This window comes from Gymnoscopelus braueri (genome assembly GCF_963280865.1).
Source record: "Gymnoscopelus braueri genome assembly, contig: SCAFFOLD_101, whole genome shotgun sequence".
Taxonomy (NCBI): domain Eukaryota; kingdom Metazoa; phylum Chordata; class Actinopteri; order Myctophiformes; family Myctophidae; genus Gymnoscopelus; species Gymnoscopelus braueri.
Genome location: NW_027660542.1, coordinates 66,765 through 93,245, shown reverse-complemented (window position 1 = coordinate 93,245; position 26,481 = coordinate 66,765). Strand labels below are relative to the sequence as shown.

The following is a 26,481-nucleotide window of genomic DNA, read 5'->3' as shown; positions in this document are numbered from 1 at the left end:
TGGGGAAGACAAAACAGTCAGCATGTTGATGAGGACATTGAAACTTGTGTCTATGTAAATATCTCTGATGATGATCATCATCATCATGGTGTCTTTTGTTATGAGCCTTTCACATTGAGGGTCCATTACCCTGACTGCATTTAACTGGAGGAGAGCTGGGAGGAGGTGTTTCTCCACTCCAAGACAAAAGGGAGATGTTACTTAAAGGGACACTTCGCAGATTTTGAGAAAAACGCTCCCCATAGCGTCAAATGACGTTTTCCGCAGGTTCTCACCTCATGTCCGCACTACATGACTGCAGGTGACTACAGCTGTAGTTCAAATCCAAACCAACCCCCATGGCTCAAAGGACTGGCCCCTGAGGGTGTCTCCCTAACATTTCGTACACCCTTCTTTCCCCACTCGGCCACTCCCATTAGCTACCTCACATGCACAATCATGGCGTCTCCAAACATATGAAAGTCCGACCAATCTATGGAGGAAGATGACTATTTTTACGTTATCTCGGAGTCAGAAATACAGCAGGGTTACTTATTTGAACCCGAGTACACCGAAGAACAACCGCAGCGCAGGGACGAGGCGGGCAGCAGTAGCTGCTGTGGCGGACGAGGAGCAGCAACGCGTCGGGATGATTCTTGGTGGAACTCACACAGTAGCCTGTCCTATCCTATACATGAGGGACACAACGTGAGTGCTGGCATCAATCTTTTATTATTGGATTTGTGGAGCCGTGGCGTGCATACGGAAAGTTAGTTATCGTTTACTTTGACTGTAGCCCTGAAACATGACGGTCATGGCGGAACTTCAACCTGGTTTTGGCACTTTTTCCATTTACAGCCCGTTCATCTACATAAACGGTCAGATTTCAAATATAAAGTTCTTACCCCGTTGCCACGGATGTTACAATTGCAATCGGGTGGGTCTAAGTACCCGTATATCTTCCGTATTGTTCAATAGAAAAACATTAAATCCGAACGGTGGCCATTTTCTCATAGATGTATAATGTATCAGAGTGCAATACACTTCCCAACCGATAAGGTCGCGTAATTGAAAGCATGAGGAGAAAATGGCCACGATTGGATTAAAATGCTTTTTATTAAACAATACGTAAGATACTGGTACTTAGACCCACCCGATTCAAATTGTAACATCCGTGGCATGAGGTCAGCACTTTATATTTGAAATCTGAACGTTTATGTAGATGTACGGTCTGTACATGTAGAAAGTGCAAACACCAGGTTGAAGCTCCGCCATGACTGACATATTTCAGAGCTACTGAGTACACGACGTCAGGTCCTGAAAATAGCAGATCTACAAGCTCACAACGCGTCGCGGACTCGACACTTTGTGAGCTTGTAGGTCTGCTATTTTCGGTGCGCATGCAACTAAGAATAAATTAGGTATCACGTCGGGTGATATCCATGTAAACTACAAGTCTAATCTAATGTGTTCTTTCCAATGACAGGACAGAAATTGGTGTCGTCAGCCTGCCAAAATGAAGGAACTGCTGATGAAGACCTTTGACTACATACATTTTTCTAAATAAAACGGTTACATTTACACACTGCTTGCTCTACTCATTGGTATATTCTACATTGTGTAAGCATTTATAATTATAATGACAAAATGTATGAACACCCAATTCTATAAGGGTTCTTTTGAACTGTTTCATGATATAGGAGATGGTCTTTCATTTGGCAGAATGGTACATAATTACATGACTGTAAGCATTACAGATATAATAGTGAAAAAGTCTTGTTCATTCTGTTAGTAGCCTATTTACTTCTACATGTAATCATTATTTTTCTGGGGACCCCAGCACATTGGATTCAACTTTACTGGTACTGATACTTTTCATTGAATAATTTACACATTCTAGTATCTAGACGTGGTTGTCGTTGATCTACATCTGTGATTCTCAAACTCTAATTTCAAGGACCCCACATTAGATTTGCATTAGACCACATAACTCCATTTGACAAGATGTTTATCTCTGGAACCCAAATATAAGGACATTTTTGTTATTAGGAATGATTCAGTCCAATATTGTCGGTCCATAATACCTTCACTGTACTGTAGGTATGAGATCACAGTGAAATTATGATCACATTAAAAATAGTTTTCTTGTTACATTTATTTTAATATATTGGAATGATGAAGATTAACTATCAATCATTTGGCTGGGGACCCCCTGGAACTGTGCCAAGGACCCCTAGGTCCCCAAACCCTACATTGAGATCCACTGATCTGGCAGATAAAGAACTAGAGACACCATTTATTCTTTATAGTTAGTGACTCGATTTATAGTGGCTCATAGGAATTAGACTACGTGACAACCAGGAATAGTTTGGTGACCACCGGAGAGACGTGTGACAGCCGGAATGTAGACGGCATACCGGGAGCAGTATGGGTTAGTGCCCCTGCCTGTGTCTTCCGTGAGGAAGAAGCCCAACAAACCCACTGTGAGGCCTTTAGGAGGGCCATTCAAGCAAACCGCAAGTGGAGATAATACCATTTGACGGCCCAATCTAGTGGTATCGGCCCAAGGAACCATCATGCCAGAAGGAAATGTTTGGATCGGGATGGTGCAGAGGATCTGGTACAGCGCTCAGGTCCTGGACCTGGTGAGACGAAGGAGGAGCCCGGCCAGGAGGCCACCCACAGAGCCTAGTCCCTCCACGTGCCAGAGCCTCCCCCGAGTTCCGGCAGAGTAGTTCTGGAGAAGCGGACTGATTGGCCCTGTCTTTCCCTATAGGACTGACCGTGGGACGTAAGTTGGGGCTTGATCAACCCCGGCTGGGTCACCTGGGCGAGGGTGTATGTTGCGAGACCCGAAACACTCTATGACCCCAGGCATAGGGTGGATCGGGATGGCTCCAACACTGATGATACATCCCAGGTGCATCCATGTGATGTATTCTTTATAGTTTATATGATTGATATAATGATGTCTGTTTAGTGCATCTCATGTGTTTGGTAGTTGAAGAAACTCAACATTTAAAAGTACTGAAATATCATTCATTAGTAAACACTCCCCCATTCTGTGTGCGGTTTAAAGGGCCTTGATCAGCCAAATCCTGAAAAAGACAGGAGACGAGATTTTACAAACGTATTTTAAGCATTATCATCTCAACACCATAAAGAGTCTCCAAATCCCTATCTGCAGATTTTCACTCTAATTTAAAAAAATAGGGATCCTTTAGTTTAGGGTGTTTCAGGGGGACCCTAGCTAACCACATGAACGCAACCCTATTCTGGGCATGTCATAATAGGCAAAAAAGTTAACAAAGTGGTTAATATATCATCAAAATTATGACTTTTTTTACTTTTGGAAAATAACTATTTGAAAATAGCATAGCATTTACGAAAAAAATCTGAACATGTGTTAACAACACAGATCACAGATCATCACTTTATTTTATTCACCAACAAAGTAGAATCACCTTTTTTATCATCTAAACTGTCCATTATATTACACAAAATATTTTGTATCACTTTAGAAATGAACCATTAACATCTTGAGGTTTGCTTTCTTTGGTGAAGACAAAACAGTCAGAATGTTGATGAAGACATTGAAACTTGTGTCTATGTAAATATCTCTGATGATGGCCCATCATCACCATGGTGTCTTTTGTTATGCGCCTTTCACATTGAAATAGCCCTGACTGCAGTTAACTGGAGGAGAGCTGAGAGCAGGTGGGAGGAAGTGTTTCTCCACTCACAGACAAAGGGGAGGTGTTACTGTATAGTCCCACATCAACACACTGTCTAGTTTTTTACAAATGCACTATATGCGCAGAAGGACTACGTTCAGTGAGAGACAGGTCAACACACAGTGAACAGCTACACAAACCCAGCAGCTTGTCAGCACTATACTGCACCATTATTTACTGCATATCAATGAACATAATAATTATTAGATGAATATTAATGAATATGAGTTGTCAAATCCTGACAAATGTGGACAGACACAGTGAGCTCATATTGTACTACCAGTAACTGATTAAGTAAATGAGCTGGAGGGAATACTGCTAAACAAATAATAATAAAAATAAAATAAAAATTCCATATCCATCACAAGAAACTATTAATGTTTATTTTATTCAGTCATGTTGATATTGTCAGATTATGTTATCCGTTGCTTTAGTATCCTTGTCATAATGGATTAAGGTCCTTACACACCGGGGCGATTTTTTTGATGCGAATAATACGTTTTTTTTAAAAAACCTTATAAAGTCAATGCAAGCTTCCAAACCAGTTTCGTGGAGCGAAAAAAGCGTCTTTTAATTATTCGGAACGAGTCCGAATTTTGCGTATATTCGCATATTCGCCGGTGTGTAACCGCCTTTAGACTGAATGATCATGTTTTATAGTAAGGCATCCCCCCTATATGAGTCCTCATGTGTATTTTTAGATTAATTTTCTGAGCAAAGCCTTTACCACATACTGTTCAAGCAAAGGTCTTTTCGCCTGTATGAGTCCTCATGTGTTTTGTTAGACTACCCGTCTGAGTAAAGCCTTTACCACAAACTTTACAAGAAAAGGGCTTTTCACCTGTATGAGTCCTCATGTGTCTTGTTAGATCACCCTTGTTAAGACAGCCTTTACCACATACTTTACAAGAAAGGGGCTTTTCACCTGTATGAGTCCTCATGTGTGTTTTTAGACTACCCGTCTGAGTAAAGCCTTTACCACAAACTTGACAAGAAAAGGGCTTTTCACCTGTATGAGTCCTCATGTGTGTTTTTAGATCACCCGTCTGAGTACAGCCTTTACCACAAACTTTACAAGAAAAGGGCTTTTCACCTGTAAGAGTCCTCATGTGTGTTTTAACTTGTCCCATCTGAGTAAAGCCCTTACCACAAACTGTACAAGCAAAGGGCTTTTCCCCTGTATGAGTCCTCATGTGTGCTTTTAGATAACTCTTTTGAGCACAGCCTTTACCACATACTGTACAAGAAAGGGGCTTTTCACCTGTATGAGTCCTCATGTGTGTTTTTAGATCACCCTTGTGAGCACAGCCTTTACCACATACTGTACAAGAAAAGGGCTTTTCACCTGTATGAGTCCTCATGTGTCTTGTTAGATGACCCTTGTGAAGACAGCCTTTACCACATACTTTACAAGAAAGGGGCTTTTCACCTGTATGAGTCCTCATGTGTGTTTTAACTTGTCCCATCTGAATAAAGCCCTTACCACAAACTGTACAAGCAAAAGCCTTTTCCCTTGTATGAGTCCTCATGTGTGCTTTTAGATCACTCTTTTGAGCACAGCCTTTACCACATACTGTACAAGAAAGGGACTTTTCACCTGTATGAGTCCTCATGTGTGTTTTTAGATCACTCTTTTGAGCCCAGCCTTTACCACATACTGTACAAGCAAAGGGCTTTTCCCCTGTGTGAATCATTGTGTGTCTCTTCAGATGTGACTTAAAATTAAATATTTTGTCACACTCTGTACAACTAAAACTTTTCCTCTCTCCGTGACTCCTCATGGAGTGAGTTTGTTTCGACGATTTCAAATCCTGGGACAGCTTGTGCTGTCCTCCCACATTTTGTGTCTTGTGTGATTTCAATGTTTTTAAAGCTGACTGATCTCCCCTAGTCTCCTCCCACTCATCACTGTCTTCAGTGTCCGATTCAGAACAGTGTGAAGAGAGGAGCTGGTCATCACTAGTTGGTTGTGATGTTCCACAGTCCTCTAGATCAGCTTGTGTTTTCATGTGTTCAGTTGAGGTGCTGGCTACAGGCTCTGTCTCTCTGTTTTCATCATCATCTTCACTTTTCACTGCTAGTAATGTCAACGTTGACCCACCAGCCTCTTCTGGTCTTTGAAGTAACTCCTCCTGTTCCTCTTTAATCTGTGGAAGGTGTGGTTCCTCCTGGACCAGACTGAAACTCCACTCCTCTTCAGGTAAAACCTCCTCTTTACACACAGGGGCGTGCAGGAAGTCTAGGAAAAACATACAAAAAGACTCTATAAAAGGTTTGAATCCATTATCTCTTGACTGCACTCTGTGCTGTAAATAGTGTGGCCGTAGTTTGTTTACATTGCAGCTCTCAGAGAATATGCGAGACGAGCTGAATGAGATGCGGTCCCTATTATTTTGAAAGTAATAACTTGCTTATATTAGATCAGTGAGTCTTTTGCAGCAGGTTAGTTAATACTGAAGTAGAATTAACTGCACAGCTTCAGTGAACCCATTCATAATTTTACAACCGAACCATCGTCCAATTCATGGTACATTTAGATAGATGCAGGGGTCCATGCATCAATGTAGTCACATTGTAAATGCTTAAATCAATATTCATATCGGTTCATCTTTACACCCTCAGTACCGGCCCACTTTCACCAAAAAATGTAATAAAGAAAGAATGAATGCTTGAAACTTACTGAGATCCAGGTGGTCTTCAGGTTCCTGTTTAATGTGGTCTTCAGGTTCCTGTTTAATAGAAACAGTCCTGGCTGGAGAACTGATCTTCACCTGCAGACTGGACTCCACACACTGGTCTGGAATGAAGGAGTACCGTACACACTTTAAGAATAAGGACTTTAATAATAAGGACGTTGATGTGACATTAATAAGGATTAGACTATGTAGAAACTATAAGATATTCATCATATTACATTTTATAAACAGCCTAAAGCTCCTGTATAAAACTGAACCAGAATTGATTCATATTATAAACCAGAATGTTTAATAATAAAAAAAACAATTATAAATCTAAACTCAAAATAAAATCTAGCAAGCAGTATTTTTTTATTTCATATTTGAAACAACCAATCAGTTTGATAACAGATTTATGATCCTGAAATAGAAGTAGGTAAAATATTGTTGCCGGCAGGTGGAAACCTCTTATTTTCAAAACTGTTACTTTTCAGAATTCTAATTCAAATAGTAGCAAAAATAGCAGATCAAAAGCTTGTAAATCTGCTATCTTGGCTACTTTTGTTTGACACTGTAGTATGATAAATTAGGGTATTAATGTAAATAAAAACCCAAAAAAAACCCAACGATCTGTAAAAAAATAAAATAAACAGTGAGAATCACGTAGATCTCAGGATTCACATGGGAACCAATGATGATCTCTGACTCCATGTGATCACATGGATTAAACTCCATCGTGGCAACGGATTTCAATCAATTGGATTCCATAACTCTGTGTGTGTGTGTGTGTGTGTGTGTGTGTGTGTGTGTGTGTGTGTGTGTGTGTTACAGAAATGATCACAGCAATATGTGAGCAGGGCTGATGATTTGGGCATCAACTCGGATCAACTCAAACAGTAGAAAACAGCAAATTAAATGCGATTTTTTTTTCTTGTGTTTTTCGTTTTTTTTCCTTCATATTAACACAGTTCGAATGTTGAAGAAGGTTTGTATCCCAAAAGATAGTCATTTTAGAATCATTAAATGGTTAAATTTGTATGGCAAAGTAGGCTGCTTTATTGCGAGTCTGTGTGTTATTTTGGGGGGTGGAGAGACACTTGGCCGAGATTTGCATCGTGGTTTCGATTGGTCATGGCTAGGCATTGTTCTCCGGTTTTACTCTGAGCACCGCCTATCTTCCCACGATGAGCCAGCGTTGCCAGGTATTTTCATTATAAGTTAAACCCCCAAGATTTTGAAATAGCAGATCTACAAGCTCACAACGCGTCACTTGCGATGCGACGCGTTGTGAGCTTGTAGATCTGCTATTTTCAAATAGCCGATGTATACAGTAGGTTTAAAGTGCTCATGTGGCCCACTGTCGCTTCTTTTGGGCTCGTTTTCCTAGACCTGGTTGCTTATTTCTCTCACAGAACTGGCAACTGGAACAGGCAACTGGTGTTGCTAAACTTGCTGCGCACAGCGAAAGTCGCTGTGATCTGCTCAGCAGAAAGGATTATTCATTCATTTTCAATGTTACAAAAACACCCCAAACCAAAGAAATTACGTTGCTCACATGTTGCAAACACAGCAGCTATAGGTGAGGGCGGCCCCAGCTAAACAACAGGCCGCTCGACGTTCGTTTGTATGGAAGAATTTCACTGAAGATTGGACAAAAACAATGGTGGTCGTGGAGTAACAAGGCTAGTAGCTTAATAAGCATTGTTAGCTTGTCGTCAAGCGTCATGGTTGAACTTACACCTGGTGTTTGCATTTCTCCATTTACAACACGTACATCTACATAAACGTTCAGATTTCAAATATAAAGTGCTTATCTCATGGCCACAGGTATTATAATTATGTACGGGTCCTCATAAGTACCCGTATCTTCCGTATCGTTCAATAAAAGGCATTTTGATCCGATTGGTGGCCATTGTCTCAGTTTTTTTCAACTACGTGGCCGTAGCGGTTGGGGGGTGTATTGCACTCTGATACATTTTAACTCTATGCGAAAATGGCCGCGGATCGGATTGAAATGCTTTTCATTGAACAATACGGAAGATACGAGTACTTATGAGGGCCCGTACATAATTATAACACCTGTGGCCATGAGATAAGCACTTTATATTTGAAATCTGAACGTTTATGTAGATGTATGAGTTGTAAATGGAGAAATGCAAACACCAGGTATTATTAATAGGTAAACCTCGACTATAGTTGACTACCAGTGGGTCAAATTTAGTGGTGGAAGAAGCACTCGGTGGTAGCAATACCACAATATATAAAAATACTCTGTTACAAGTAAAAGGCCTGTGCTCAAAATGTTACTTGAGTTCAATCAAAGTAAAAGTACTAAAATGTTTGAAAATAGCTGATCTACAAGCTCACAACGCGTCACAATGCGCATTGTGAGCTTGTAGATCGGCTATTTTCAAATAGCCTATGTATAAAATACCTAAAAAAAACAAACTAGTTCAATTCTCCTCTCTTTTTTATTCTTATGATTTTTTCCCCCAGATGATCTACTGGCTTAAAAATGTCAGAGTTCTTCTAGGTTACTTTATTCTTCCCTTTGGGAATTTTGTCCTGGTTTATGTCCAGCTGCCACATAAAGATACATACAATCGTACTGTTTCACTGTACATTTAGAAATTTAAAAGAAGGTCTGTCTTGTCTAGTGTTGACAGCTAACCTAGTGTTAGCTGTCACCTCTGTAGGGGAGTGGTTATGGGTGGGGGAGTGATTAGGGGTGGGATTAGGGGTGGAGTTGAGTACCTATAGAGCACCGAAGTCTGATGTAATTTACTCATCCTATCTAGGTTGCGGTTTATTTCCCCCATTCAGAATTCCCATAGACTTGTTTAATATCGCGTCAAATAAGAACTGTGTTCCAAAAATAAACAAATGACCCCGGCGGTTTGACTCATATGGATATGAAGCATCAACTGACGGTGAGAAAACGCTAATGTTACTGTGGCCAAATTAGTTACATTTTCGCCAGAAATAGACTTTATCAAATATGAGTGACTGACTATCATAAACGATACAGCGACACCTCCCTGACAATATCGCCGGGACAGTTTGTTTATTTTTGGACCACAATTCTTATATGAGACGATTCTAAGATGACCCAATGTTATTCTCCACTAGACCATACCCGGTGAAGTGCGCAGTCGAAAGTAGTTGCAAACGTGGGGTTATTGCACGTCCTGTGGCGCGTCCCCCGCGCGCCCCGTCGCCTTCTTTTCATAGACCTTGTTGCTTGTAGGGCTCGCTTCGTTTGGGCTCGTTTTCATACACCTTGCTGCTTGTTTCTGGCGCGAAACCTGGCAACCCTGCTCTCCCATTGTTTGACACATAAACGCTAATAATAAGCTGAGATTTGATTAAATTGGAAAAAGGGCAGTTAAGTTCAGATGGTAATGGTCAATGGCTGTATGCAAATTCAGATCAATTGCTCCAGGCAGTGAGGATAATCGGGCACACAGTTTTGCTGACACGAAGACACGATGGGCAGAGAGGTTAAAATTATAGGAGGATAGAGAAATTACTCCCGCAACCCAGGGGATGAACGAGTGACGTCAGGACTTCAGTACTCTATTGTCCCTCCCATTGTCACACCCATTTCTGGGCCACTGAGGTGTTGAACACTTTGGGATCTTTGCAAAGCAATTTCTCTGCTTTGGGATTTAAGGTTCAACAAGATTCAATCTTTTTCAAATATGTTCCAATTTCAACGAATGTTACATCATATGAAAGCTTATATTCTGTAAACATGGAAAATGCCCCCTTGCTGCCTAAAGCATTGTACCCGCTCACATATAGGATGAGGACTTAAACCCAGTCATCAAAACAGAGCATACTGGCTGGTCTATTGACCTGCAAGCAATGATCAAACACTGTGTCATACCTGCAGTGTGTAGTTTGATGTTGTGTTTGTAACACACATACCTGCAGTGTGTAGTTTGATGTTGTGTGTGTAACAGATATACTTGCAGTGTGTAGTTTAATGTTGTGTATGTAACAGACATACCTGCAGTGTGTAGTTTGATGCTGTGTACTAGTGATGAGCGGGCCGACCCGTAACCCACGGGACCTGCGGGTCAACCCACGGCGCGGGTGGGTCGAGTCAGGATTTCAGAGGCAATTATGCGGGCTGCGGGTGAGTGGGTCAGCCGCTCTCACACGCAAAAAAAAAATAAAAAAATCACATGCTCTTGTTTTGTCTTTATTCCTAATAAGAATAAGAATAATAACAATAAAACAGTTTGAATACACTTGGGGTGTATACCTGAAGATTATTTTCCTTCATGATTTTACCGATTTTTTTTTTTACCGCGGGTCGCGGTGCGGGTTGAGCCATAGATTTATATATGGGTTCGCGGGGCGGGTTGAGGCGGGTTGCGTTCCGTGGCGGGGCGGGTCATGAAAAAACCCGACCCGCACATCACTATTGTGTACGTAACAGATATACTTGCAGTGTGTAGTTGTATGTTGTGTGTGTAACAGACATACCTGCAGTGTGTAGGGACGGGCGGTCCCTATTATTTTGAAAGTAATAACTTGCTTATGTTAGATCAGTGAGTCTTCTGCAGCAGGTTAGTTAATACTGAAGTAGAATTAACTGCACAGCTTCAGTGAACCCATTCATAATTTGACAACCGAACCATCGTCCAATTCATGCTAAATTTAGATAGATGCAGGGGTCCATGCATCAATGTAGTCACATTGTAAATGCTTAAATCAATATTCATATCGGTTCATCTTTACACCCTCAGTACCGGCCCACTTTCACCAAAAAAATAAAGAAAGAAAGAATGCTTGAAACTTACTGAGATCCAGGTGGTCTTCAGGTTCCTGTTTAATGTGGTCTTCAGGTTCCTGTTTAATAGAAACAGTCCTGGCTGGAGAACTGATCTTCATCTGCAGACTGGACTCCACACACTGGTCTGGAATGAAGGAAGAGAATAAACACTTTGATGTAAAATGAACAAGGACTTTAATAGTAAGGACATGAATAAGATGGAATATGAAAGAGGGAACAGAGGTTGTAAAGAAGTGTTCTTTTTTTGTTGAAGCTTCTGATTCTAAAAACGATCTTAATTTGAAGCTTCAACGACGGGCCTGGATGGGGGAATAATGAGCGGCACGCACGAGCTACCGCATACGTGGTCTGTGGAACAGAGTCAAACTAAATGTAATGCCTCAACTGCTACAATTCCAAGTGCTTGTCAGGGTGGGGGATCCCCAGTTCAAATATGACTATTTTGGAGAGTCACAGCTTAAAAAGGTTGAGAACTACTGGCCTAGATGACCATGTAAACAGTTCAGATAATAACAGTACTTGGTACCTTCATGTTGATGAACCCCAATGTCTTTTTTTAAACAATTATAAATCTAATCTAAAAATATAAGAACATCTAGCAAGCAGTAATTTGTATTTGCATATTTGATATTTGTTGAACAGATTTATGATCCTGAAATAGATAACACAAGTAGGTATAATATTGTTGCTGTCAGGTGGAAACCTCTTATGTCCAAAACTGTTACTTTTCAGAATTATATATATATTCAGCCCCTCAAACTGGGACCCTAAAATAATTGAATTCAGACACGCAATGCATGTGTTCTTGGTTGACAAATTTGTAGGGAATGTTGAAAACCGGGACATATTAGTGTTTTAGATTATAATGTTTTGGGGACTCGGGACACACAGCTTGAACACGGGACAATCCCGGCCAAACCGGGATGTCTGGTTACCCTGATGGCTCCGTCAGGCTCTGTCTCTCTGTTTTCATCATTATCTTCACGTTTAAATGCTAATGTCAACGTTGACCCACCAGCCTCTTCTGGTCTTTGAAGTAGATCCTCCTGTTCCTCTTTAATCTGTGGAGGTTGTGGTTCCTCCTGGACCAAACTGGGGCTCCACTCCTCTTCAGGTGAAACCTCTTTACACACAGGGACGTGCAGGAAGTCTAGGAAAAATATATAATGAGACTCTATAAAAGGTTTGAATCTTGTTACTCCGAGTCAACAGATTACTCTTTGCCCACATCTTCCAAACATTGTATTCGATGGTGCACTAACTGTGCTCTGTGCTGTAAATAGTGTGGCAGTTGTTTATTTACATTGCAGCGCCCTCATAGAACAGTGGTTCTCCAACCATCGTTCTCAACCTTTTCAGGCCATGGCCCCCCAAAATAATCATGTTTGAGCTGGGGACCCCCCACCCTGACAAGCACTAGGAATGTAGGAGTTGCAGCATTACATTTAGTTTGACTCGGTTCTACAGAGTCAAACGCGAGGCGTTGTGAGCTTGTAGATCGGCTATTTTCACAATGTTTTGCCTCTTTCTTTAATTATTTGACGATTTGGCCAATGTTTGACCAGTTTTTATTAGAGCCCGACCGATATATCGGTACCCGATATGGCCTTATTTGGTTATATCGGATCATATCGTATCAGTGAAATTTCTCACCGATATGAAAAAAAAAGACCGATATGAAAGGAAAAAAAAAGGTTTGCTCAAAAAGCACTTTGCTGGTGTAATGATATATTTTGTCCAGCAGAGCGCACTGGGCTTGTAGATCTGATACTTTCAGTAGGCCTACCATACTCTACTACTCTACACAACAGCAAACTAAACAAACATTGTCGACCAAAGCAGCTTCAACCAGCGGATACTTTTCCCAGATGCGACGGTAAATTTGTTCAATCTGATGACTGGTTCAGCCCAAAACATGCCAGTCCAAATAATTGTGGATTGTCCTATAATAATAATAACGATAGGCTGAGGTGAGGCTATACTCACTTCTATTTTAGCGTCGTCATTTTGGCTTAGTTTGTTACGCCTCAAACAAAAACAACACCACCACAGCTGTGTTAATTAATTGTCTACAGCAGGTTTGCGTATTAAGTAAAAGTATCAATACTGTAATATAGAAATAATCTGTTAAAAAAAAATCAGTAAAAGTAAAAGAACAAAAGTTTTGGTATCAAAATGTACTTAAAGCAGAGTCCTGCACGGGTCCAATGTTGAGAACCCGCGCTGCCCGTCAATAATCAGATCTGCAGAGTAGACCCACCCGTCACCCGTGGCCGTGATTATTTCAAAATACGAACCAGAATCGCCCGCGGCCGCCCGTCAAATAATGGACCTGTTGTCCGCCCGTTTATCCGTGATTATTTGCAGAGTAAAATGGAAATAGCCTACAGACAGTCACTCAATTAAGGTGTGTTGAAATGTGTTGAAAGGGATAGCATAGCAGCCTTCAACAATAGAGCTACATTCAGTGGTCAGGTTCGTTCAGAAATCAAGTGAAGACGGAGGAGCGAGCTTTGGCCACACGCGCGAACGCGCACATAGTATACGCACTACGCATGTGTCATTGTTTACATTGTCATGTCAGATGGTTTTAATTTGAAGGTTTAACAGGATGTTCAATGTGTTTTTGAGAGTTAAGATTACTGACCGGCGTGCTCCATGCTGTTGTGCTGTGTTAAGTTACACAAGTGACGTTGTTTGGGCGGAGACAGTGCTCTCTGATTTTCACAATAAAATGTTACCTACCCGCGTTTAGTTCAGAACCGCCCGTCAGTATATTTTACACCAGTTTTCACCCGTTAAACGATTGCAGGACTCTGACTTAAAGTACAAAGTAGAAAGTACTACTCATTATGCAGAATGTCCTGTTTAACAAGTTTTCAAATGTATAAAAATCTTTGGAAAATAGCAGATCTACAAGCTTGTAAATCTGCTATTTTCAAATGGCAGAAATGTATATAGGGCTGAAGTGGGTGTTTTGTTTATAATATTCTAGATCTTAATCTACAAAGTAACTAGTAACTAAAGTTTTCAAATAATTGTAGTGGAGTAAAAGTATAATATTTGCCTCTGAGATGTAGTGGAGTAGAAGTAAAAGTGTTGAAAATTGGAAATACTCCATTGAAGTAAAAAAAATACCTCAACATTTTACTTAAAATTTTCCTAAGTACAGTACTTGAGTAAATGTAAAAAAAACAAAAACAGAAAAGGCCTATTTTCATTCCAGCAAATTTTATTAGCTGGAATGAAAATAGGCCTTTTCTGTTTTTTTTTACAATATCGGTTGCATATCGGTTATCGGTGACCGATATAATCCAAACCTCTCTAAAATCGGTTATCGGTATCGGTCACAAAAATCCATATGGTCGGGCTCTAGTTTTTATAGTATAGTTGAGGGTTCGAGGCCTATCAGGCGCGAAACCTCTTTGAAACTGCCCCGTTTCTTCCGCCGTTTTTGCAGTTCTGGCCTAACCGTGTGGTCACTTTTTACGAAACTCGGCAATATGGTAGAGGGCTATGCCAAACGGCCACGGCCCGAAACACATCACAACCATTGGCCAAAGGGTGGCGCTGTAGCACTCAATTGAAAATGCCAACTTTGAACAGGTACAACTCATGCCCTGTTTGACCTACAGTCATGAAACTTTTGACCTCTGACGTTTAGATCTCCCACCATTTTGAATTATATGAAAAGCAGTTAAAATGAAACTCCTCCTGGGATTTTTGAGCAATCTGCACGAAACGTTTTACACATGAACTTTGGACCTATACCAACAGATTTATGGGAGTGGGTTTTTTCTAAGTGAAAACGTTAAGCTTTTATGAGCCAAATAATATTGCAGTTTTATGACAATTATTCATCTGCCCCTAACACATACATGCAGACTCACATTTGTTTGAAACTTTGCAGTAATGTAGAGGGTCATTCCAAATATCACTGAAACCAATCTTACTCCAATTGGTCAAAGGGGGGCGCTATAGCAATTTGTTTTAAATGCAAACTTTAAACAGGCAAAAGTCATGCCTTGTTTGGCCGACAGCCGTGAAACTTACTTACACATGTGCCTTGACTCATGAGGAACACATCTATCACTTTGACCAGTAAGCTCCGCCCTTAGATTTTCCGCCATATTGAGCAGTTTGAAAAACATTTAAACCCAGGATTTCTGAGCAATTTGCGTGAAACTGTGTCATCTGTGTGAACTACTTTTTCACCAGTTCAGGTCTGTTGGTCCAATGGCTGATTGGTAAACCATATGCCTTGCAACCACAGGGTCGCCGGTTCGAGTCTCACCTCATGCAGACTTCATCTCAATTGCATTGCACACAACATGACTGTATCAATGAATAAATGTGCAATTGTTAAATATAACATGAAACGCTTATTTGAGGGTAGTTATTTTCAATGTATGACATACTTCATTCCCCCTTTTGTTTTGTTTTGTTGGATTCTCCTATCTCACTGATTAAGGCTGTGGATTGAATAGAAAATGTTAGCCTCTTGTTCCGAAGGTCCCCGGTTCAAACCCCACTCATTACAGTTTACATTTAAATTGCATTGTACAAAACATGACCCTGTTAATTCAGTGCAATTTTTTTTAAATAACATGAAATGCTTTTTTGAGAGTAGTTGTTTTTTATGTATGACAAACTTTCTTGTGAAAATAGCCGATCTACAATCTCACAACTTTTCAGATAGCAACGCGTTGTGAGCTTGTAGATCGACAATTTTCACTAGTTTCCATTCCGAGGGGACAAAACAAATCTTTATTGGTAAATGTTTTGTGAACCAGTGATCTAGAGTAGTTAGCGAAACAGAGGCTTGGTTCATAGCGGACGGAAAAACCTATAGATATCAACAGACACCATCAGGGAGGCCATATCTCTAGCTCAATGAGAAGAGAGGCAGCCTACGAATCCATAGGTCGCTGGTTCGATCCCTGTCCCCAACAATGCGTTGAGATGATCATCATATGGAATTCTTAGTTTTACAAATAGTGTTTCTTGAGGTTAGGTCGTTGTTTTACTGTGGTTAAGGTTAGTGAGGGTGGGTGTAGAAAAGAGTCATCTAGTCAGCAACCTTCCCCCTATTCCCATGGATTGGATCCACCCCTCTCACCTGCTCTCACTCATCACCAATCACACCTGTCTTCACTCACAACTCATGAGTGGCCTGGTGGCTTTTTCTTTGAAATAATGTGTAGTTTTTCAAATATTTAACTTTAAGCGCCCAATGCCACGTTATTGGCCATGGCCATTTAAAGGGTAGCAACATTAACAAACAAATGAGTCTATACCTGTAACAATGCTCTATACACCAGGGAACTAGATTACTCATATGCTGTGTTGCTTTTGCCAGGATTCAATCCCATGACCTTGCGGTTCAGAGTCAAGAGCTCTTCCAACTGAGCTACCCAGACACAAGACACGATATACATTGACATTTGATGAACGTGCAACTTTTGCACTACAGATCTTTTTTACATCACTCTCCGATTTAATCAAAAAAAATCTAAGGTGTGTGATATATACATTTTGAGTTAAGACCATTAATATCAACCCATGTCCCTCTGCACTCTAGCAATCAGTGCACCTGGTGATACCTAGCCTGTCAGTCATTGGCTCCTCAATGGTGCTGAAAAGTGTACATGTACATTTACTCAAGTACCAATACAAGTGCTTACAATGCACAATACAATTTTGAGGTACTTTTACTTTACTTTCCATTTTTGTTACTTCTACTCTACTACAATTACAGCATATGACAGCTTAAGTTACTTGTTACTTTGCAGATGTACTTGTTACTTTGCAGATGTAATTATTAATACAACACCTACAGTAACCACATACAGCTGATCTACAATGTGAAGCGTTATGAGCTTGTATGTATATAATAAGCAATCCATGCTGTATGATAACTTACCACACATGAAATCCAATTGTCTATCCAATGGCTTGAGTCAGTACACTGTCTACCTGCAAGTCTGTAGGTCCCTCGTTCAAACCCCAATTTAACTACCGTAATTTTCGCACTATAAGGCGCACCTGAGTATAAGCCGCAGCAGCTAAATTGACTGATTGGTACATATATAAGCCGCACCGGACTATAAGCCGCGGGTGTTTTAATGTTTAATTACCATATGTAAGGGTTCGTGCACAGAGGGGATTGTCGGGAAAGAAATGACTGTTTGGGGAAGCTCCCATTTATTAACATTTCAACAAACAAGTTGCATATTTGCATAGTATTCAAGTGTTACCATTTAGTGCAATAGTAGCTACAGAACATGTGCTGTGTAAACTGTACTGTATGTATCACATAGCGTTTCAGACACACAAACTTTTCAACTTTCAAACTTAAACGGTGCGCTCCCAGCGCACGTACCTGCAGTGATCTACAGCAGTGGTTTTCAACCCGTGGTACGGGGACCACCAGTGGTCCTTGAGGGAGTGCTAGGGGTTCCCCAGCAAAATTTGTTAATAGCGTCACAATCATTTAACCACTTAGCTTTGGCTATTCAAAAATAGCAGATCTACAAGCTCATAGCCCAGCACCGAGTGCCTTGCTATGAGCTTGTAGATCTGCTATTTCTGAAGCTCATACATAGAAAGCTCAACATTTTAAATTGGGGGTTTTAAAACCGCGTTTTAAAAAACATTTTAAAACCGCGGACAAATGTGTATCAATTTAGGGGTCCTTGGCATGAAAAAGGTTGAAAACCACTGATCTACTGTACATTATAGCCTACAGTAGTACCATAACAAAAAACAAAAGCTTACAGCGCTTGATGAGGCAATATCAATGGCTAAATTAAAGTGTTTTTTTTTTTAGTGCAAAAAAAAGTGACTGTAACACCTAAAGCCTAAAGGTGCAGTAAGTAACACGGCTGGCTAAAATATATCGTAATCAGCCAGCCTACCAGAAAAGTCATTACCGGTAATCCTCGTCCATTAATCCTTTTAGGCCACGGTGCAGTAACACAGGTGTAACCAGAAAAGTCAAGTACCGTAATTAATCCTCATCTTCGTCTTCATCCTGAGTACTAAAACCAGCAAAGTCCTCATCTTCAGTGTCGGAAACGAACAGGCTCAGGATGGCTTCGTCAGCCACTCTCCTCTCGAGTTCGTTGTCCCTCTCAAAACCAACGAACTCCTCTTCATCACTGTCGGAATCGAACAGCCTCTGAAGGGCCTCAGCTGTGGCGGCGTCCTCCTCCTCATCACGCAGCGGTAGCAGTCCAGCCTTTCGGAACCCGTTGGAGATCGTGGATGTTTTGACACTCCTCCACGCTGTCAGGACCCACTCGCAGACTTGAGCGAAAGTTGCTTTTCGCATGCGACCAGTTTTGGTGAAGGATTTATCGCCGCTAGTCATCCACGCCTCCCACTGAACGCGTAGTGCCACTTTGAATGCACGATTCACACTGATGTCGAGTGGCTGCAGATGCTTCGTTGTGCCCCCGGGAATCACAGCTGGAATTGAATTTGTGCTCTTGATGGCTGCTTTCACAGAATCTGTTATATGGGCCCTCATGCTGTCCAAAACGAGCAACGCTTTTTTTTGGCGAAAGAATCCTCCAGGGCGCTTGACGTAGCACTCATTCAGCCACTCCTTCATGACGCTTTCCATCATCCACCCTTTCTTGTTGACTTTAAAGCAGATGCCGTTCGGGATTTTTTCTTTTGGCATAGTGATCCGCTTAAAGATCACCATTGGCGGAAGCTTTAATCCAGATGCTGTGCAGCCCAAGACACAAGTGAAATTCGTCCTCTCGTGGCCAGTGGTTCTCAACGTGATGGACGATTCACCTTTCTTGTTAACCGTCCTAGTGAGAGGCAGGTCAAACGTCAAAGGCACTTCATCCATATTTATGATCTGGTCCGGTCCGATGGAATATTCTCGAATCTTTCTTTGTGTGAATTCGCCGAAGTTTGTTATTTTTTCCTGGTAGTCGGGAGGGAGTTGCTGACACACAGTCGTCCGCGCCCTGACGGACAGTCCCTTTCGTCTCATAAATCTAAAGCACCAGGATGGTCCACCTCTAAAGTTTTCAATCTTCATTTCGGTGGCGACTGTTTTAGCTTTCAGTCGGATCTGCACGGTGGAAACACCTCGGCCGTCTGCTCTCTGTGTGTTCAGCCAATCTTCAAGAAAGTCTTCAAGTTCGGGCCATCTGCTTTTATTACCTCTGAAAGCTTTCTTCGTCTTTTTGCATTGAGACAGTTCTTCACTCTGGCGTCTCCAACGTCTCACCATTGACTCATTGACGTCAAGGGTACGTGCAGCAGCTCTATTTCCTTCTTTTACTGCCAGATTGACTGCCTTTAACTTAAACGCTGCATCATATGCAATTCTACGTTTGCTTTCCATGACGGTTTGTGCATGAAAAGTTCCTTTGCCACAAACTGTCTCGCTCTGTAAAGTCTGTCTTGCTCTCGTTCTGTCTCTTACCACTCTCGGTTCCTTTGATTGTCCTTGTTTTTGTTGTTGTTGGCGCTGCCTGTCTCACACCTTCCGGGGCTTAACCTACCGGGGCCAGTGTTGCCATGTCCGCGTATTATAAGCGACTTTGGGCTTGTTTTTCTGTAAAGTTTTCTTGTAAAATGTTGGTCGTTGTGGGTTGCGTTTTTTTGGGGCTTGTTTCTAAAGTGTACTTGCTTAGGCTTGCTTCAAAAAATAGCATAGGCTTTAAGTGCTCATGTGGCCTAAGTTGCTTCTTTTGGGCTTGTTTTCATAGAACTGGTTGCTTATTTCTCTCGCAAAATCTGGCAACACCGGCTGGTGAATGAAATCACAGAAGACTCGTCCCTAAACACACTCGCCCCGGGTCTAATCCGGCAGCCTCTGTCCGCGAAATGAATGGGGGCCAGTATGTTTTGGGGCGAGCGTTCCAGTTACCACCGGAACGCTCGCCCAGAATCGTTTTTACTCTCTCGCTTTTGAGCCCTGAGCAGCACAGTGCACGTTAACGCCAGTCAGTCAGCGCCGTCAGCGCCATCTTCATAATAGATAAATACACATTCAGACAAAATAGAATTTAGAAATATATTATAAAAAAAAAAAAAAAAAAAAAAAAAATTTTAAGTTTTTTTTCCAAAAAAAATCCATAGATAAGCCGCACCGTTATATAAGCCGCAGGGTCGAAAAATGGGAAAAAAGTCGCGGCTTATAGTCCGAAATTTACGGTAGTCCAAATATAATTTACTGAACAAAAATCATGACTGTTAATTAATGCATGTTCACTTTTTAAAGACAAGATGAAATGGCATTTTGACAGCATTTGTTTGTCTATTTTCTGACATATGTTATTCTAGAAAAGTCTCTCTCTCTCTCTCTCTCTCTCTCTCTCTCTCTGCAGCTCTGATTACTTTTGATGCAGTAATTGTACTTTTAATTTCTTTGAGGTATTAATACAGTCTTAAAAGTCCTTAAATTGTCACTTCACTGTTATCTGGGAACCCCCTCAAAATCATGTGGGGACCCCCCTGGGGGTCCCGAACCGCAGGTTGAGAACCACTGTCATAGGCTGAGAGAGGTGAATGAGAGGCGGTCCCTATTATTTTGAAAGTAATGACTTGTAAATGTTAGATCAGTGAGTCTTCTGCAGCAGGTTAGTTAATACTGAAGTAGAATTAACTGCAAAGCTTCAGTGAACCCATTAATAATTTTACAACCGAACCATCATCTGATTCATGGTACATTTAGATCGATGCAGGGATCCATGCATCGATGTAGTCACATTGTTAATGCTTAAATCAATAACCGATTCATATCGGTTCATCTTTACACCCTCAATACCAGCCCACTTTCTCCAATAAGATAAATAAAGACAGAGTGCTTGAAACTTACTGAGATCCAGGTGGTCTTCAGGTTCCTGTTTAAGGTGGTCTTCAGGTTCCTGTTTAATATAAACAGTCCTGCCTGGAGAACTGATCTTCACCTGCAGACTGGACTCCACACACTGGTCTGGGATGAAGGAATACAATAAATACCTTTTAACAATTATTAATCTAATCTCAAAATTAAAGAAAATCTAGCAAGCAGTATTTTTTCATTTCTTATTTGAAACAGCCAATCAGTTCAATACCATATTTATGATCCTGAAATAGATAACACAAGTAGGTATAATATTGTTGCCGTCAGGTGGAAACCTCATGTCCAAAACTGTTTCTTTTCAGAATGCTAATTCAAAAAGTAGCAAAAATAGCAGATCAAAAGCTTGTAGATCGGCTATTTTTGCTGCTTTTGTGTGACACTGTAGTGTGATGAATTGGGGCATTAATTTACAAAAGAGAAAAAACATAGAAGGTTACAATATGGAGATACAAGGTTTCTGCCCGACAGCAACGATACGTAAAAAAGAGATAACACAGCTGCTATAATAGAATAGTGAAAATCATGTAGATCTCAGGATTCACATGGGAACGGTTCGTCTTTATACTACACCCTCAACAGACATACATGCAGTGTGTAGTTTGGTGTTGTGTGTGTAACAGACATACCTGCAGTGTGTAGATCGATGTCCATATCAAAATCAATGTCCAGCAGTTTGTTTTGTTTCTCCAGCAGAGTTTCTAGTGTCTCTATCTCTCTCTGGAAGAGGTTGCACATGAACTCTGCAGCCGCACTGAGGCGCTCCAACACAAACACTCTGACAAGCTTCACACAACAAACATCAGCACCACGCTGCTGTTTGTCCAAAACACACAATATCTCCTCTCCCACCGACATCATGTGTTCATTTATCTTCAGCCGTACAGACTCCATTTGACACGTTTTTACCTCCTTTATGACACGTTTTTCACTGTCACGAGATAGGAGTTATAATTAAAATATATCGGTTATGACCACGCTGACCAACTTGTTGTTGCTAGCGAAACGGAGCTATTATGGTGCGTCATGATACGCACTTAATACTTCCGGGGCAACATGTTTCACACATGCGCACATTACATGGTCAAGGAACTGTTGCCATAATGCCTTTCGCCACCTGGTGGAGGGGGTGTGTAACTGTCACTGAAAAAAGAAAGAAAGACGTCCACTCCTGGGGACTTGTTTCCATTGTGGTCCTATGTATTCAATTCATCAACAGAGGAAGACAAAGGGAAAAAGGTGGCAGTGTATGAGCCCTCATTTCAATTTGGGAATTAATATCTAACTCCTAAGATAGATAGATACAGTAGAAAGATAGATACAGTAAGTAAAGTGTGTGTGTGTGTATCAAGCCTGTCTCACGTCATAAACCCTTCAATCACATACGCCCACGATCTTAATGGAACAACTAAGCGGCCTATTTAAGCAGACTGACAGTCATTCTACATGCTCAACAAGGTCACCAGAGATTTCGACCCAGGACGATTCGACCCGGACCATTCGACCCGCTTTCGACCCGCTTGGACCTGACATTTCGACCCGGACCGCGAGAGAGAGAGAAGGAGAGAGAGAGAGAGAGAGACAGAGACGTAATAATAATAATATGTACATTGATTTACCAAACAATTATTATTTGTCTGTCAGGGTGAAACAAGCCCAAAGGCTTTCAAGCACAGCCATTGAGATAAAGTATAGTTTTGGACCATGACGGAGGCGCACCGAATCAGCAGACCTTGAGGCCAAGGAGTCGCGCCCGAGCGCCTCCAGGCGCGAGTGCCCGCGACGACCGGCCGATGGTCTGCTATTCGACTAAGCGCCGTCCGAGTTATGTACCGATAGGCACAGAATCGTAAATAATATTGGTGGGGACTGCGTTACACAAACGCAGCACACTCCCAAAGCTGGCGCCGCCGGCAGCTCCGCGGAGCTGTAAGGCATACATTATTATTTCATTTAGAAAAGAAGGTTTACAAAAAAACTTATTTAAAAAAAAGTATGCAACTGGGGGAGCATGCTTACAATATTTACTCTTAAATATACTCAGGACCTCACCGTCACCTTGTACCTTCAGGACCTCACCACCGTCACCTTGTACTCTACTACCCTCTAGGGGTTACACAGATAATTCGACCCGGTACATTTGGGTCGAGCTGACTCAAATTCGCGGCTGGGCGAATTGTCCTGGGTCGAAATCTCTGGTGACCCTCAACAACATACTCTCTCCACTACCACTACTGCCAGCTCATCAGTGACCAAACTCCCACCACCTTCCCAGCCATCGGTACAACAACCTAGTCTGATCCTCTTTTTTTTTTCACGGAACGCTCGGCCCCAGCGGTTCGTGTATTCCTGTATTCATTTTACTGAGGTTAGGAATAAGTCTAGGGTTAGGCATAGTTTTACTGAGGTTAAGGTTAGGAATAAGTCTAGGGTTAGGCATAGTTTTACTGAGGTTAAGATTAGGAATAAGTCTAGGGTTAGGCATAGTTTTACTGAGGTTAAAGGGATATTTCACTTTCAAAAAAACGTTGGGTCATTTTATCGTCTACTCAGGCTTTTGTCAGCCCCCCAGACCGTTTTTAAGTTGCTTGATTCAGTATTTAGATATTTGATATTCATTTTATCAGACACGCCCCCTTCCTATACAAACCCATTATAACTTCAAACTCCATTTTAACCATGTTAGATTAATCAAAAACACCCTTCCTTGGTTCTGGTGACTCACCCTGCCCTCCTAATATGCGAGGGGTGTTTTTTCGATAACTTTTTTCATTTTTAAAACATTTTCTTTTTTGAAAATGAAAAAAAATTAAATACAAAAAAAAGAAAAAGGCCTTGTTCCATCCAGGCGCTGCCGGGCTCAATGATCATCCTAACTTCAATCCCGCGTTTTACCAAATTCACTATCTCCATGCCCGGAATGTTACCGATCATGATGGCTACAATGCCGGTAGCGTCAGAATGTGCCATGTTAGTTGTGCTGTTCCCACTCCGGTCATCATTGTACAGCACCACGGCAGCCGCTCCCTGCCGCTTGCCGGCATTTATTTTCTCACTGTAGGCGCAGTTTCCCCTCTTGATCAGAGCGATCCATGGTGGTGAGCTGGCATTGCGGTTGTTGAAAGGGTCTTGGAAAATCTCGGCAATGTCACAATGCCCGTGGCTGCCTCCAGGGGAGAGTTACCACCATACCGTCCACATTCACAGGATCTGTTCACAGTCTGATTGATCAGGTAAAAGCTGATATCCACCAAGGCATTCCAGGACAACAAGGCTGTTGAACGCTGAACAAGCCCCAAAAAACACACCACCACCAGAAGATATAGCTCTGTCTTCTTAGCCATGGCAGTGCTCTCTTCCTCAGAACAACAACATGAAGCAGTCTATTGGGGTTTATTTGGCTTGCAGGAGTAGTTCCTGTTTGTCTGCTCCACACTCTACCTGCTGTCAACGGTAATCTGATAAGAGCTTTTGGTAACATAACACAGACTTTGCGTCAGCCACTCACCTGTCCTTATCTGCCTGAACCTTGAACACTGAGCACTCCTCCAGGGTGCTGGAATTTAACAAAACACACAACGTTCCCGACAGCCAAAGGCAAAGCAAACAGCAAACAATAAGGGACAATGTTCCTCCCATACTGACCCCCCCCCCCCCCCCCCCTCCACACACACACACACACACACACACACACACACAAACACACACACACACACACTATTACCAAATCAATTCGCTGGTTTGGGAGGGCTCAGGGTAGAAGGTTAAGCAAATATCAATGGGAATGGCATTTAAGATACTCAGAGGATCAGTATCCATGTAGACCGGCTTCGAATGTTATCAATGCAGGTGCCAGACACCTGTCTAACTTCTTCTCCAGAGTGACTGACACCCACGGGCACAACACCAGATGGAGTGATCTGGTATACCCCCCAAATTTAGCACAAACATGCATTTTACTAAATGTGGAATGCCCTGACATCATCCATTAAACCATGTGATGACAGGTGAAACATTAAAATGCCAATGATCTCCTGCAGTTTCCCAGGAATAGGCTGCCTTTATGCTTATGCTTTACTCCACTTTAGTTACACTTTACTTTACTTATACATACAAGACATGCATTAAACCCTTAAGCCTTGTAATGCCTGCTATTTGAAAATAGCTGATCTAGAAGCTCACAAGTTAACATGTCGCTAAAGACTGACAAATTGACAAATGTTAATACTTTTGTGCTGCGAGTATATTTGATGACAATACTTAAAATGTTGAATACAGGCGCATTTTTTCAAGCTGGTTGATATTTCACCGAAGGGCCGGGACTCTCGACACTGACTTGACCATTACTCTTTGTATGTGGTGTACTAGTTTAAAGCAGCCACAATTTATAATAATAATACTAATAATATTAATATAATGTAAAATGAATAAATGAATACTTACTCATGTACCCTGTAGTAATAGCTTAAGTACAAGCCTACACGGTATACAGGCTGTAAAATGACTGTATTTTTCACAGTAGTTATGGACAGTCACGATTATTAAATTTTTTATAATCGTGATTACCGTCAATTATCCAATGTTTTAATTTTTTAAAAATTGTCATTTAATTCTATTGTATCATATGTATTTTGATATGGATATGGTGGAATCACAAATAAAATAAACTTCACCGGTTGACCCTTGGCTGGTTATTCATTTTAAAGTATTTTAATCATGATGGCAGCTACAAAACCACCGTTCTAAATCCTAAGAGTTTTTTCTGAAAAACGGCTGTTAAAATCTAAAATGACACAGATGCTTTCCTGGTTTTAATGGGAGAATCCAACAATATATTTCTGTTGGTAATCGTTTTTGTTTTGATCGACCTGCCAGCAGAAACCTGCTGACAGGTGAGTGCACAGGTGTGTGAGTGGCAACTGAGCATGGATGGGGTCTTGTTCCTTTGTTGAGTTTGTGTTGATGCTCCAAGCAGCAACACTGCTCCCATGGAAAGATAACATGTGTCCCTTCAGGATAAGGCCCACGGTGCAACAGGGCAAGTGGAAGCTGGTGTTCCGTTACGCAGAGTGGCAGCAAATAATAACCAAATATAAACCCTTCAAACACACTTTATATTACTTTTTAACAGAGGCAAAGTGGAGCAGGGAGTTTTGTATTGAAGTCAATGAGAGCAGGGTGGATAAGCTTATTAATAACTCATATCTTTAATGAATGCGACCATTGTCAGATAATAATTTCAGGAACATAACAGAAGACATATCACACGTTGTTCTCGACTGTGTTGTTTTATTGATGTGCACACTATATAATTGTATTGAGATATCTACATAGCACAGAGAATTGGTTGACAGTCTGTCAATAATTAACAGTCTGGTGATTACAGCCCATAAACAACGGCTCAGTCACAAACACACT

At 41.4% G+C, this 26,481-nt stretch overlaps 1 protein-coding gene across 1 annotated transcript in view; it reads right to left on the bottom strand.

Moving 5' to 3' along the window:
- Window positions 1–23,342, bottom strand: part of LOC308081455 (uncharacterized protein) — a gene marked incomplete at both ends in the record, with an annotated part of 34,845 nt that extends 11,503 nt beyond the window's left edge. The window contains 4 exons of the mRNA XM_080457824.1: window positions 5,815–5,952; window positions 6,394–6,510; window positions 21,693–21,817; window positions 23,317–23,342. Of these exons, the coding sequence (XP_080313950.1) occupies window positions 5,815–5,952; window positions 6,394–6,510; window positions 21,693–21,817; window positions 23,317–23,342 (406 nt within the window). The remainder of the gene's footprint in view (window positions 1–5,814; window positions 5,953–6,393; window positions 6,511–21,692; window positions 21,818–23,316) is intronic.
- Window positions 23,343–26,481: the final 3,139 nt, after the last annotated feature.